Genomic DNA, 13,935 nt, shown 5'->3' with positions numbered 1-13,935 from the left:
GGATATGAGTTAATTTACTTTGTGGGAGATGGGATTTGAGTTACCTTAATTTGTTGGGGGATGGGATTTTTAGTTAGTTTAGTTTACTTTGTGGGGAATGAGTGAAAATATGATCCTTAAGGAAGCAGTACTGAGTTTTTTTTTTAATTAGAGTGATTTCTTTTGCCTTTCTGTAGGAAGGGAAGGGAGAGTTACTGAAGCCTAGGCTGCACTTTCAACTTTCGTCCTCCCAACATGGTTTTTGTGTCTAGTTTGTTTTGTTAGGCCTCTTAGTGAAAGGCGAGTCTTTCTGGCGAGTTCTGTTAAACATCACAGCGCTTTTTTTTTTTTCACTAAGACATGATTTGTGTAACCAATATCTCAGAGAGAGTGGTGGGTCTTATTCAAGAGAGAGCTAGTTACCTAATCTCAAATTTAATTGCAAAGACTTGTAACTAAAACACTAACTAATGCTACACCATTTAATGGTTCCATACACACACACACACACACACACACACACACACACACACACACACATATATATATATGTGTGTGTGTGTGTGTGTGTGTATGTATGTATGTATGTATGTATGTATACGTGTATATATATATATTTATTTATAGTATATATATATATATATATATATATATATACTATATTGTATTTATATAAATATACATTTACATATACATATTGAGAGAGAGAGAGAGAGAGATTGAGAGAGAGAGGAGAGCGAGAGAGACGAGAGAGAGAGAGAGAGAAGAGAGAGAGAGGAGAGAGAGATTTATGTGTACCCTTTCACCATATGCCATTCCCTTATTGAACGGGTAGCGCCCGAAACGTAGCGTTTCCTGCTCTCAGCAAATGTTTGCCCATTTATAAAATAACAGCTGACGCTGGTACCATACACACACACACACAGCTGATGGTCCTAGGTCGGGAGAGGACAATGGACCTCCTCGAAAGCGGACCTAACGCCCTACCACCGAGCCACAAATGTACACGTACATGCATACATACGTTTACATACATACATACATATGCAATCACACACACCCGTGTATATATATATATATATATATATATATATATAGTATATATATATATCTATATATATATATATATATATATATATATATATATATATATATATATACTATATATATATATATATATATATATATATATATAATATATATATATATATATTATATATATATATATATATATATATAGATATATATATAGATAATAATATATATATGTATATATAAATATTATTATATATATATATATATATTATATATATATATTATCTATTTATATATACATGTATATAATATATATATATTATATATATATATTATATATATATATAATTCTACCATTAGATCATCTCTATCTATTATCTCTATAGATATATATCTATATATATATATATAGTATATATTCTCTTAGTGCTAATACATGTAGTAAGATATAACTATCTAAATATCTTAGTAAATTGTTATCCCCGCTACTAGGAACTGTATCTAATTCACACATCCGGAATTCTCTTGATCTTGTGGAAAAATTAAATAACATTGTACTAAACCCTAGCGATATCTTTGTCAGTTTTGATGTATGTTCTTTGTTTACAAAAGTCCCTATTGACTCTGCGCTAGAATATTTAAGCAATGAACTTGTACTGCATGAATTGCCTATGTCTGTTAGTCACATAATTTCCTTGGTTAAGTTATGTATTTGTGATTGCAGATTTATTTTTAATGGAGAATATTACCAACAAATATTTGGTATGGCTATGGGTAACCCTTTATCACCTCTCCTTTCAAACTTATATATGGAATTTTTTGAGAGACAACACCTCCCGAATATCACACTTGTCCCTTTAAAATGGTACCGATATGTCGATGATATCTTAGTAATCTTACCTGTTGGTATCGATGTAAATGATTTACTGTCTAAATTGAATAATTTACTGCCACCCATAAAATTCACTGTTGAAATTGAAAATAACAATGTCATCCCTTTCCTAGATGTATTAATACATAGAGAATCTTTCCAATGCAAGTTCAGTATTTATAAAAAACCCACAAATAATTTAACATATGTACATTTTTATTCTGGCCACCATCTTAATATTAAAATTTAAATTTTTCCTTCTATGTTCCTACTCGCTTTGCGTATCACGAGTCCACAATATCTTGACCAAGAAATAGAATACATAAAAAAGATAGGAAACGATCTCTGCTACCCACCTCATTTAATTGATTTATGTTATCAAAAAGCTTACAAAAAGTTTTATAGTGTTGCTATTAATGAAAAAGAAATGCCTAAAAATGTACTTAGCTTACCTTACTTTCGTGGATTTGAAACCATAAAATCAATATTTAAATCGTTTAATGTTAATGTAGTGTTCTCTTATAACAATACCATTAAAGATATGCTAATTAAGAATAGTCCCGTAACAAATAACAACATCATTTACAAAATTCCTTGTAAGGATTGCCCATCGTTTTACGTTGGTCAGTCAAGTAAAAATTTATGTGTACGTATTAAGCAGCATATGTATTCAGTTAGAACAGCCCAGACTTCAAATGCACTGTTTATCCATCTGAGAGAAAAATCTCATTGTTTCAATTGGGGTGATACCTCGGTAATTGCTAGATCTAATGATTATGTTTCAAGAAATTTACTGGAACTTGCAATTATACAAATCACTAATAAAAACAACCTAAATCTTAGTCTGGGAATGTACCATTTGGACCCATATATTTGTAAGACGTTTCTGAAGGACCTTAAAATAAATGAACTACTAATAAATTAGTCCCACTGTATATAGTTTTATTAGTTTCTTATCTCTCTCTCTCTCTCTCTCTCTCGTCTCTCTCAATCTCTCTCTCTCTCTCTCTCTCTGGTTCAATATTCTCTCTCCCTCTTTCTCTTGCTCGATATATTTATATATTTTATATTTTCTTTCGTCTTTTCATTGATAATAATTTTTTTGGGAAAATTTGTGTAAATTTCAGGATATTAAATTGCATATGCTTCCTTGTTTTTTCAAAATGTACTGTTTTCTGGAAGAATAACTTGTTGAATGCGTGTATCCTTCAAGGTGTGGCTACCCTCAGGCGTTTCCTCGTTTCTGTAGAGTGAAATCGACCTTATTGCTAATCTTGTGGTGTCAGTTTGGATATTAAGCCTTCTTTGTACTATGTTTTCCTCTGTAAAATCAGTTTGCCTTAGTAAAAGGTCGGAACAAGACCGAAAGTACTCGGCTATCTCGCTTTTTCATTTTTTCCTTCGCGGCAAAAACCTTTATTTATACATAGCATCACGTTTTATATACTTCGTGATCAAGTTATTCATATATATATATATATATGTACTAAATAATTTTACGTAAGTATACCAGATTTATCACCCCTCCCTCCCAAAAAAAGAGGTGGGGGGAACTCTAATATTTATCATCACTATAGCCTCTGTCAAGACATCAAGCCCTTGAAAAGAGGTTGGGATCGGCTAAATAAACAGCCTAGATTTGGCTTTATCAATGATGGAGTTCCTGTAAATTTAGATCACTTTTCTTTGAGAAGTTCTTCTCACCAATCACTTTCAGAATATTGTAGCTACTGCAGTGAACAAGTGACCGAGTTGGGGTCATCACGCTAACGGAGAAAATTCTCGTCGTTGCAAAAACATACGAGTAAAATTTTCTTTGTCTCTGTTCTTTGTATAAGACTCTGTTTCTGTTCTTTGTAATAAGTCTGCAAAATTTTACCTAAAATGTGACAGCTACTTGCGCTATCAAATAATTATGGATGACAATAATAACTTCATTTTTCTAACAATGAAAATATGCCATCGTGAAGATTGTTATATTCAAGGAGGAAACCTAACAGAAAATGCAAAAATCTAGCCTAATATGAAGGGCTGATATTCTCCCTATATCTATCTTTAAAACAATACCATTTATTTCAATTTCATCGTTAATTACAGTGACCAGATGAAAAATGTTCTCACACTTTCCAGTAATATCTCTAAAATTTGGGATTTTATTTCTAAACATCTCGGAAAAAATGTCTTTTATAGATTTTACTCATAAAATGAATACTAAACACTACTTTGACCATACTGCTCATTTTGTCTACATGGAATATACTTTGAGGAAACCGCAAAATTTACTTGTGCCATTTGGAAGGTAGCATTTAGTTACTGACATCAGAATCCACTCATATTTATGTAATCTCATTATAGATTCATGAATGGTCTTACATAGAATGTACCATGAAAAAGCCACAAACCATTTTTTATATATTTTCAGGACGTTAATTTTTTAAAATGGCCCAACATATTAAATTTGTCTGTCATATAAAAAAAGGAAAATGAAGTACTTAAAAGCGCTGAAAGTATTTTTTCTTCTACTTTTACAATGGGAATAAATTCACATTATGTACTGAATATAACTCAACCTTGACTAGAGTAGAGAATTACTTTTACAAAATTGATTAAGTTAGAATATTTAACTACTGTATAAACATTATTAAAATAATTAACGTGAAACACAATAAACGAATTACAAAACAAGAACATATATCTATTCGTAAAACGTATCCATGTATACCCTCAACACCCCTAACCCACATCCACCACCCCTACCCCTCAAAACGACACACAAATACCTTCAACATCAAAACTCCCCATTCTTATTTTCCGGATATTCAAAAAGGCGAAATCCAGATAAGAATAAATAAAAAAGTACAAATAAACAACAAACTCAACATGAACAAAAGCTCACCAGGTTTTCCTCTCTCTCTCCCCCCCTCTTTCGCAGAGCATCAGTTACAGCAGCAGCCGTGGAGGCGTGTCAATCATCGTGGAAAAAGGTCCCACGACGATCAGTTATCTCCTGATCACATCTGCCGTAGCCGCGGATGCTGGGGTGTACACCTGCGCTCCCTCCAACTACAATGCCACCTCAGTCAATCTACACATTCTGGAAGGTACAAATTTTCCTTCTTTGTTTGCAGTTTCTTTTGCTTTGATTTCAGTCTGTGTTGCTGGCACTGTTTCGCTACGAGAGCGAACAATCGGCGCGCACAAATTCCAGTTAAATGTAGTGTAGATCTAGTTTGTGAGAAAGAATTGATTTCAACATAAGAGCCATCGATTAGCACACGCTGGCTTCGGTTACATGTAGTTCTGTTTGTGTGCGAATGAATTTGTAATTTTCACATTAATATACTGCTAATTAGTTTTCATTACTCCAATTACAATGCCACCTCAGTTAATCTACACATTCTGGAAGGTACAAATTTTCCTTCTTTGTTTACAGTTCCTTTTGCTTTGCTTTCAATCTCCGAGGTCATTGTTTCACTGAAAATAAACCACCGATTATTACACACAGACTCCAATTGTACACAGTTCTTTTGAGATGAGTTTTACTTCTGTGACTCCGCCTGTTTGTTTACATATGCAACGAGGAAAGATCATTTTTTTTTAGCTGTGAGTTCCTAGTTGTTAGTGGCTTCTTCCGTCAACTACATATTTTCCATTTTTATTTCGTGCGTGAGAAGTCAACTATAATTTATAGGTCAATACCATTTTCTCTGTTATTATCATTATTATATATTATCATTATTATTGAAGGAGATTGCTGCTTCAGCTGCATTGATTTTATAGAAAGTCTTTTGTATTCTTCTTATTACGGCTATTTCAATGTTACACAGATTGGCAAGTAACGTGCCTATGGGAGGCATAGGGGAAAGTCAAGATCGACCAATTTGTAACTATTATTGCAAAGTAAGTCAAATATGTCATACATTAACCGTATATTAATACAATTCTAGTACAATAGTCTTTATAGTTTGAAGGCCGACGTTTCTTCTTGTTTCGACCATATATTCTCAAGGCAGTGCCTTTGAATTAGACTGACGATGGATTCAGGTTCTACCCTATTTATAGTCGGGGGTCAGCAGGGGGTGCCCAGTGCTCTGAATTTTCATTGGTCAGTGCATAATACTCGTCTCCTATTGGCGGCTGAAAGTGATCTTCAAGCCACTTTCTAAAGTTGATGCTCTCGTTGGCTCAATCTTGCAGACCGACGGAGCTGGACTGTGCGACGTTGCGTGACGTCATGGCTAGCAGAATTTTCATTGGATTCTCGTTGGCTGGTGGTATGATTGGGTATGTGGGTTGGTGTAGTCTCCTTCTGGTATTGTCATAGTTCGGTATGTTTCTTCTTTGGTTTGTGGGGAGGAAAAGCACTTCTTGGGTGGTGTTTAAAGAGGGCTTTTCCTGTTGAAGGAGGAGGGCCTCAAGTAGTCAGAGACGCCTCTGATCTGGGGCTCTCCCGATTATCCTAGTGTTTTGGATAATTCCGTCGCGGGAGATGGCTTCATTATGCACCGCCGAACTATGGTTCCTAATGGCCCTTCTTTTGCATGGCAGGAGATTCTTTTTGACAGACGTGTTGGGTTCATGCCAATATATAGAGGCTGGGACATCAGCGGGCAGGTCATATGAACTGGTATACCACATTAGTCTGCTTCAAAGGGTTCCGCAATGGTGGGGTGGGGGGTGGGGGGAGCTAGTCCTCATTAACAGGTCCTTCGTTTGCCAATTTTAATAATAAATGGCGAAATCGATGGTTTTGCCTTCCTCCGTGGGGGAAATGTTTTCTTTGATGATCTTCATGGCTTTTTCATCCTCACGGTACTGTGGATGCATCGAACCCTTGTAGAAGATCTTGATGCTGTCCTGGGGATGGGGCTGCGGGCTTTCACTTCCGTTGTACCATCTGTCCAGGGCAGCTCGCGCTTCTTTATGGATGAGTTTATTAGGGTACCCGTTGTTGACGAGCATCTGTGTGACACGGTCAAGTTCTTAGTGAGTTTCCTGCCAGGTAGAGCAGTGGGTGAGGGACCTCCTAACGAAAGCCCTGACAGTTGTACTCTTGACATTAAGAGAAAGCCAACAGTATTATTACCACTGTAAATGCCGCAACAAATCCCGTACATCTCCCGCCCATCATGGGAGACTGCAATCCGGGATATCTGCATACCGATGTCGAAACTCACAAAATTGGAAACCCTCTCCAGCCTATTATAAACCAAATGCCAGCCGCTACTTATACCCAAGCCAAACATCTCAACTTCATTTTGACTCTCTACGCGCTGAGCAGCTTTAACCTAGGTTCACCAGCAGTTCCTTGAAGGAATTTGCAACTACCCAAGAACAGGTATCATAGCCTCGCTGGACCTGGAATCCTTGTTTACAAACATCCCGGTTGATGAAAATATAGATATGATTTTAGACCATGTCTATAGGAACCAATCTAACGCCCCACTTAACATTCCTAAAGCTTCCTTGCAAGCCTTCCTCGAGATTTGCACGAACGAAGCCCCACTCTCCACCCACAGAGGCCAGATGTTCCTCCAGAAGGATGGTGTTGCATAGGAATCCCCACTGGGTGTTCTATTCACCAACTTTTACATGGGAACTGTGGAAGAAAGTGTCTTCACACAAATACGATGTCCCCGCAAGTATGCAAGATACATAGATGACATCTACATTCAAGTCGGCAATAAGGAAGAGGTAGAAGTGGTTCGGCGCATATTCTAGAAGTGCAACATGCTGAACTACGCCGTTGAAGGGACCATTAGGAACCATAGTTCGGCGGTGCATAATGAAGCCATCTCCTGTGACAGAATTATCCAAAACACTAGGATAATCGGTAGAGCCCCGGATCAGAGGCGTCTCCGACTACTAGAGGGCCTCCTCATTCAACGGGAAACGCCCTCTTAAACACCACCCAAGAAATGGTTTTCTGTCGATGTGCAAGATTAAGGCAACGAGAGCATCAACTTTGGAAAGTGGCTTGAAGATCTCTTCCAGCCGCCAATAGGAGACGAGCATCGTGCACTGACCAATGAAAATTCAGCACACGACTATAAATTAGGGAAGAACCTGAATCCATCATCAGTCTACTCAAAGCCGCTGCCTTGAGAATATCTGGTCGAAACCAGAAGAAACGTCGGCTTTCAAACTATATACAGTATTGTATTAGAATTGTATTAATATACGGATAATGTACGCCAGATTTGACTTACTAAGTAATAATGTTTACAAATTAATCGGTCTTTACTTTTTCCTATGCCTCCCGTAGCCACATTACTCGCCAATCTATGTAACATTGAAAAAGCCATAATAAGATTAGAAAAGAATTAAAATCAACGCAGCTGGAGCAGCAATCTCCTTCAATAGAACATGCTTGAAAGAGGGTCTGCTACCTAAATATTATTATTATTATTATTATTATTATTATTTATTATTATTATTATTATTATTATTATTATTATCTATTTTTTTTTGCCCTATCACAGTCCTCTAATTCGACTGGGTGGTATTTATAGTGTGGGGTTCCGGGTTGCATCCTGCCTCCTTAGGAGTCCATCACTTTTCTTACTATTTGCGCCGTTTCTAGGATCACAGTCTTCTGCATGAGTCCTGGAGCTACTTCAGCCTCTAGTTTTTCCAGATTCCTTTTCAGGGATCTTGGGATCGTGCCTAGTGTTCCTATGATTATGGGTACAATTTCCACAGGCATATCCCATATCCTTCTTATTTCTATTTTCAGGTCTTGATACTTATCCATTTTTTTCCCTTTCTTTCTCTTCAACTCTGGTGTCCCATGATATTGCGACATCAATGAGTGATACTTTCTTCTCGATTTTGTCAATCAACGTCACGTCTGGTCTATTTGCACGTAACACCCTATCTGTTCTGATACTATAGTGCCAGGGGATCTTTGCCTGATCGTTTTCTATCACTCCTTCAGATGTTATTTCCAACTATCGTTCTTTGAACATATCTGGTTCTTAGGGCCTGATCTTGTGCCGCTGTTATCATTCCTTTAGTTTCCTTCTTGAGCTCTCCCCTCAGTAGCCATTACCACGTGTCATCGCTGGCTAGTTCTTTAGTCTGTCTCGTGTATTGTCCGTGCATTGGTTTGTTATGCCATTCCTCTGTTCTGCTTGTCTTTCTCCTGTCTCTGTATATTTCTGGGTCTTCGTCTACTTTTATCAGTCCTTCTTCCCATGCACTCTTGAGCCACTCGTCTTCACTGGTCTTCACATATTGCCCCAGTGCTCTGTTCTCGATGTTGACGCAGTCCTCTATGCTTAGTAGTCCTCTTCCTCCTTCCTTTCGTGTTATGTATAGTCTGTCCGTATTTGCTCTTGGGTGTAGTGCTTTGTGTATTGACATATGTTTCCTCGTTTTCTATGCTGCGTAGTTCTGCCTTCGTCCATTTCACTATTCCTGCGTTGTATCTGATTACTGGTACTGCCCATGTGTTTATGGCTTTTATCATATTTCCGGCGTTGAGTTTTGACTTGAGTATCTACCGCCTTGAGTCTCTGATCGTGTCCTTCATCTCTTGATATTTTATATCCCCCTACACTTCCTTCTGCAGCCTTTCTGTTGGTGGGGGATGGTGTTTGTATCCTCTAGGTAGTTGTATAGCCTTTCGCTGATGATACCTGTTAGTAACTTCCACATTATTGGTAGGCAGATGACAGGCCTGTAGTTACTGGCTATATTCCCCTTACTCTTGTCTTTCTGGACTAAGGTTGTTCTTCCTGTGGTCATCCATTTGGGCGCATGGTGATTTGTGATACAATGCTGGAGTTGTTCTGCTATTCTTGGGTGTAGGGCTTTGAAGTTTTTAAGCCAGTATCCATGGACTTCATCGGGACCTGGGGCTTTCCAGTTGGGCATTTTCTTTAGTTGGTGTCTGACTGTGTCTGTCGTGATGTCAGTGAATCTTTGTTTTATTCTCCTTGTTTCTTCAGCCTTGACTTCCTAGAGCCATGTTGCATGTTTGTTGTGTGATACCGGATTACTCCAGATGTTTTCCCAGAGTCTCTTACTTGGTTCGGCTTCAGGAATTTCTTGGTGGTTGTCTTCCCCTCTTAGTTGGCTGTATAGTCTTTTCTGGTTGGTTCCGAATAGTTTGTTCTGTTGGTATCCCTTATTCCTGTTCATGTACCGTTGGATCTTATGTGCTTTGACCTTAAGCCTCTGTTTTACATCTTCTATTGTGTTATTTAGTCCCCTCTCCTGTACTTTGTATTTCTCGTTGAGTTCCTCCCTTGTGTTCTAGCTTATTACCCTTTTTTCAGCCATCTCGTTCAGTTTACTCAAGTCAGATCTCATCACCATGATTTGCTTTTCCAGGCGCCTTTTCCAAGGTGGTTGCTGTTTTGGTTTCTGTTGGGTTGGTTGTGCTGGTGGTGTTGGTGTTCGTATCCCCATCAGTTCTGCTACTAATCTTGCTCCTGCATATGTCAAGTTATTTGTTTCTGTGATATTGGTGGTGTGTATTAGTCTCATTATTTCATTGACCTCGCTTGTTTTTTTTTTCTTCCTTAATTTCTTGGTGTTGTAGGCTTTCATGGAGGGGATCTTTGTTCTCTCTGTATCTGGCTTCATCCATTGTCTGATCTTTTCTACCCATTTTTATTATTATTATTATTATTATTATTATTATTATTATTATTATTATTATTATTATTATTATTATTATTATTATTATTATTATTTTTGTTGCTGTTGTTGTTGTTGTTGTTGTTGTTGTTGTTGTTATTGTTGTTGTTGTTGTAAAAATGTTTACAAAACCATCGAATTATGTTTTTTTTTTATTAAAAGTTAGATATACTCGACAATAAAGTCAGACAACAAAACATAAAAAGACAAAAACGAAAAGCGTTGAATAATGACACTTTCAGCACAATAATCAATGTTATGAGTCTTGAGGACCGCTTACAATGAGACAGTGTAGACAAACTGCAGGCGACAGATTTTGTAAAAGGAGAGGTAAGCACAAAAAAGTCCCTTTTTTGGTTAACACCAGAAAGTTAGAGTATCCCTCTCGCTAAGTTTCGTCTGATTCAGTTACTTTTTTTATCTTCACATACAAATGGTGATTGGATATCTAGTTTGAAGTTCTCAAGAGAACATATAAGGCTTTTGAGTCATCCAAAAAATGTACAAACAAAAATAACGTACGGGTTCTCAAGAGAACATACGAGAGAGAGAGAGAGAATGAGAGAGAGAGAGAGAGAGAGAGAGAGAGCATCATCCAGCAAATATAAAACTCAGATATGACAGTAACGTAAGGCTGGAACAAGATGGCATGACCCGGATCTAGACATTGCGTACCGCGCAATGTCTCCAACCTAGGTCCTTTTGTAGACTGGCCAGGGACTGAACGACGGCAAGTTTGAACTTGAATTTTTCCCCCACACAATCGTCGTTACAGTTACGTAAAAACATATTACACGGATATACACTGTCTTTTCCATACAAATATTCTTTTTATATATTTGAAAGAGAGAAAGAGAATCCTAAAAGTCTTTTTGGCAAACGGATGAAAATTATTTGCATTCCTCTTTTGTCTTTCTCATAACAATGTTTGGAGAGAGAGAGAGAGAGAGAGAGAGAGAGAGAGAGAGAGAGAGAGAGAGAGAGCATAAAAATCTTTAAAAGACGTGGGACTAAAAATCTTCCTTTATCCTTGATTTTTCTCCACACTTCTCAAACTCAGGTGTTCGATGGAAACCCTGGAAAGATTAACAATGTTTGAGAGAGAGAGAGAGAGAGAGAGAGAGAGAGAGAGAGAGAGAGAGAGAGAGAGAGAGAGAGAGAGAGAGAGAGAGAACTCCCTTTGTTGAAGTTCTGACAAAAGGGAATGCGGACTCTACAATAGATGTTTCCTGGCAACTCTTGTAAAGGTAAAAGTCAGGTATTTGAAAGGATAAGAAAATCGCGTCTGTAGAAGGAGGCTATTTTCAGATGTTCTGAGAGAAAGAAAAGCAAGAAATTTGCAGGAGGAGCTAAGTTTATCTTAGCGTACATATGATGCTGTGATGCAGAGAGAGAGAGAGAGAGAGAGAGAGAGAGAGAGAGAGAGAGAGAGAGAGAGAGAACAGCTCTGGATCACAGGGCGGGACAAAACAAATAAAAAATTGTGGAGCTGCCGAGAGAAATTCTACCTAGTTCATGTAAGAGAGGTCATACGTGGAAGACATTAGAAAAATAAGAAGAGAATTTGTGATAAGTGGTAACATGGGTTATTAGAGGGACTAATATAATAATACGACGCAAATTTGTAAGAACAGTTCTCAAACTCGAAAGATGAATGAAAGTGCTACGAGATGATCCGTTCATGTTGAGAGAATGGGAGAGGGCAGGTGTGGGTAATTTGGAAGTCTAGGGAGGGAATAGGAACGGGGAGACCAGGTGATTAATGGCCGGTAGGACATAGATAGAACAGAAGGGCGTTGATATCCAGGAAACCAAAAAGTGGTGGTAAATGTTATCAAGTATCAGAGCATAAGGAGATGATCAAATTCCTGTGAAGTAAGTTTCTTTTAAGGTATATTAAATGGCGAGAGGACATATAGGTACCTGTATACTGATTTTCTTTTGAACCAGTATATATATATATATATATATATATATATATATATATATATATATATATATGTGTAAATATATATACATATATATATATATATATATATATATATATAGTATATATATATATATATATCCGGTACAAAATTCTTTTCTAATAGCAGCAGTGACATCTTGACTTCTCGACATCCTCGACCATTTTTGCAAAGCTTTTACCTTCCTTGAAAAGTTGGTGAAAGCTTCTTCGCTAATTTCCTTTCGGATATAGACTTACAGGGTCAAGCGTATCCAAGAAAAAAAAAGAAAAAAAAAGAAGGGGGGGGGGTTGCTTGAGAACGCCGAGAAGCCAAGTGTGTTTGTGTCTGTATATTAGTCTGTGTGGTATATTTATACATCTATGAATCTATGAGTGAATGAGTATACCTGTCCACACACGTATGTGTATCCAGAGCCCTAAATGAGGATGGAAATGGCCGAAAAACTACTGACAACTGCAGATCGTTTATCCTTTCTTTCCACTGCAAAGTTTACAGAAGACTCAAATTATTCTCGGTTGACACTGCTCTCGGCCAGAAGAAATGGTATTGGAACTCGATGGTGGTGGTGGTGGGGAATGAATTTTATACGAAGGGAAAAAGTCTTTTGAAAAGGAGCGCCGGGTTATGGAAAAGACCCAGATCGGGTGTCTTTCACACGACATCCCAACTTCCGCCCATGCACAGTAACACATGATGGCCATGCTCCGATCACCTCGTCTCCTTGTTCCCGAACACGAGCCATGACACTGATCACTCGGGATGAAGAATGTTCGGGCGAGCTGAGTATACATTCTTCGTCGGATGACTCCACCATCACGCCACCCCACAGAAGCGCTGAATCTCGATTAAGAAATACGTAAAAGAATTTCGCTTAGTCTCTTGGCAGTACACTTAAGAATGACTGCTGAATCAACTTGTTCATAACAGCGCCCATATTTCAATAACTATCTCTATACCTATAATACATATACGTATATATATATATATATATATATATATATATATATATATATATATATATATATATATATATAATCAAGTGTTGATAAATTTTACAAAGTTACACCCACGAAGGAAAGAATGGAACAATAAGTTGCTAAAGGGCTTAACACACGATCAACATTGCTGCCATCATTTTCTGTCTCGTCAGTATCACTGTTGGTGTGACCATCATACTGACGGTCTATCATTGCAACAAACTGGAGGTACTCAATGTTTTTCAGTCCATCAGTATTACATGGCGGCGCTTAAATCACTGTTGGTCTGAACAGTGTAATGTCAGTACTATCAGTATCATCAAAACTGTGATGGTGGGAAGTTGCTAGCGATGGAAGGAAAAGAAGTAAATCTACAGTTTATTTTGTTGTACAAAACCTTACCAGAGTTATGGGGCGTGAGAAGCGATACTTACACAGAAAAGGGGAAGAAAGCAGC

General features: G+C 37.5%; 1 protein-coding gene across 3 annotated transcripts in view; it reads left to right on the top strand.

The window, feature by feature from the left end:
• The window catches only part of LOC135214442 (zwei Ig domain protein zig-8-like), a 442,362-nt gene that overhangs the window by 415,226 nt on the left and 13,201 nt on the right, over positions 1-13,935 (top strand). For all 3 annotated transcript variants that reach the window (XM_064248733.1, XM_064248732.1, XM_064248734.1), the window contains exon 6: positions 4,818-4,986. In XM_064248733.1, coding sequence (XP_064104803.1) covers positions 4,818-4,986 — 169 coding nt within the window. The remainder of the gene's footprint in view (positions 1-4,817; positions 4,987-13,935) is intronic.

This window comes from Macrobrachium nipponense, chromosome 45, assembly GCF_015104395.2.
Source record: "Macrobrachium nipponense isolate FS-2020 chromosome 45, ASM1510439v2, whole genome shotgun sequence".
NCBI classification, from domain to species: Eukaryota; Metazoa; Arthropoda; class Malacostraca; order Decapoda; family Palaemonidae; genus Macrobrachium; species Macrobrachium nipponense.
The sequence above is the reverse complement of the archived record's forward strand: the minus strand, read 5'-3'. Positions and strand labels throughout refer to the sequence as shown.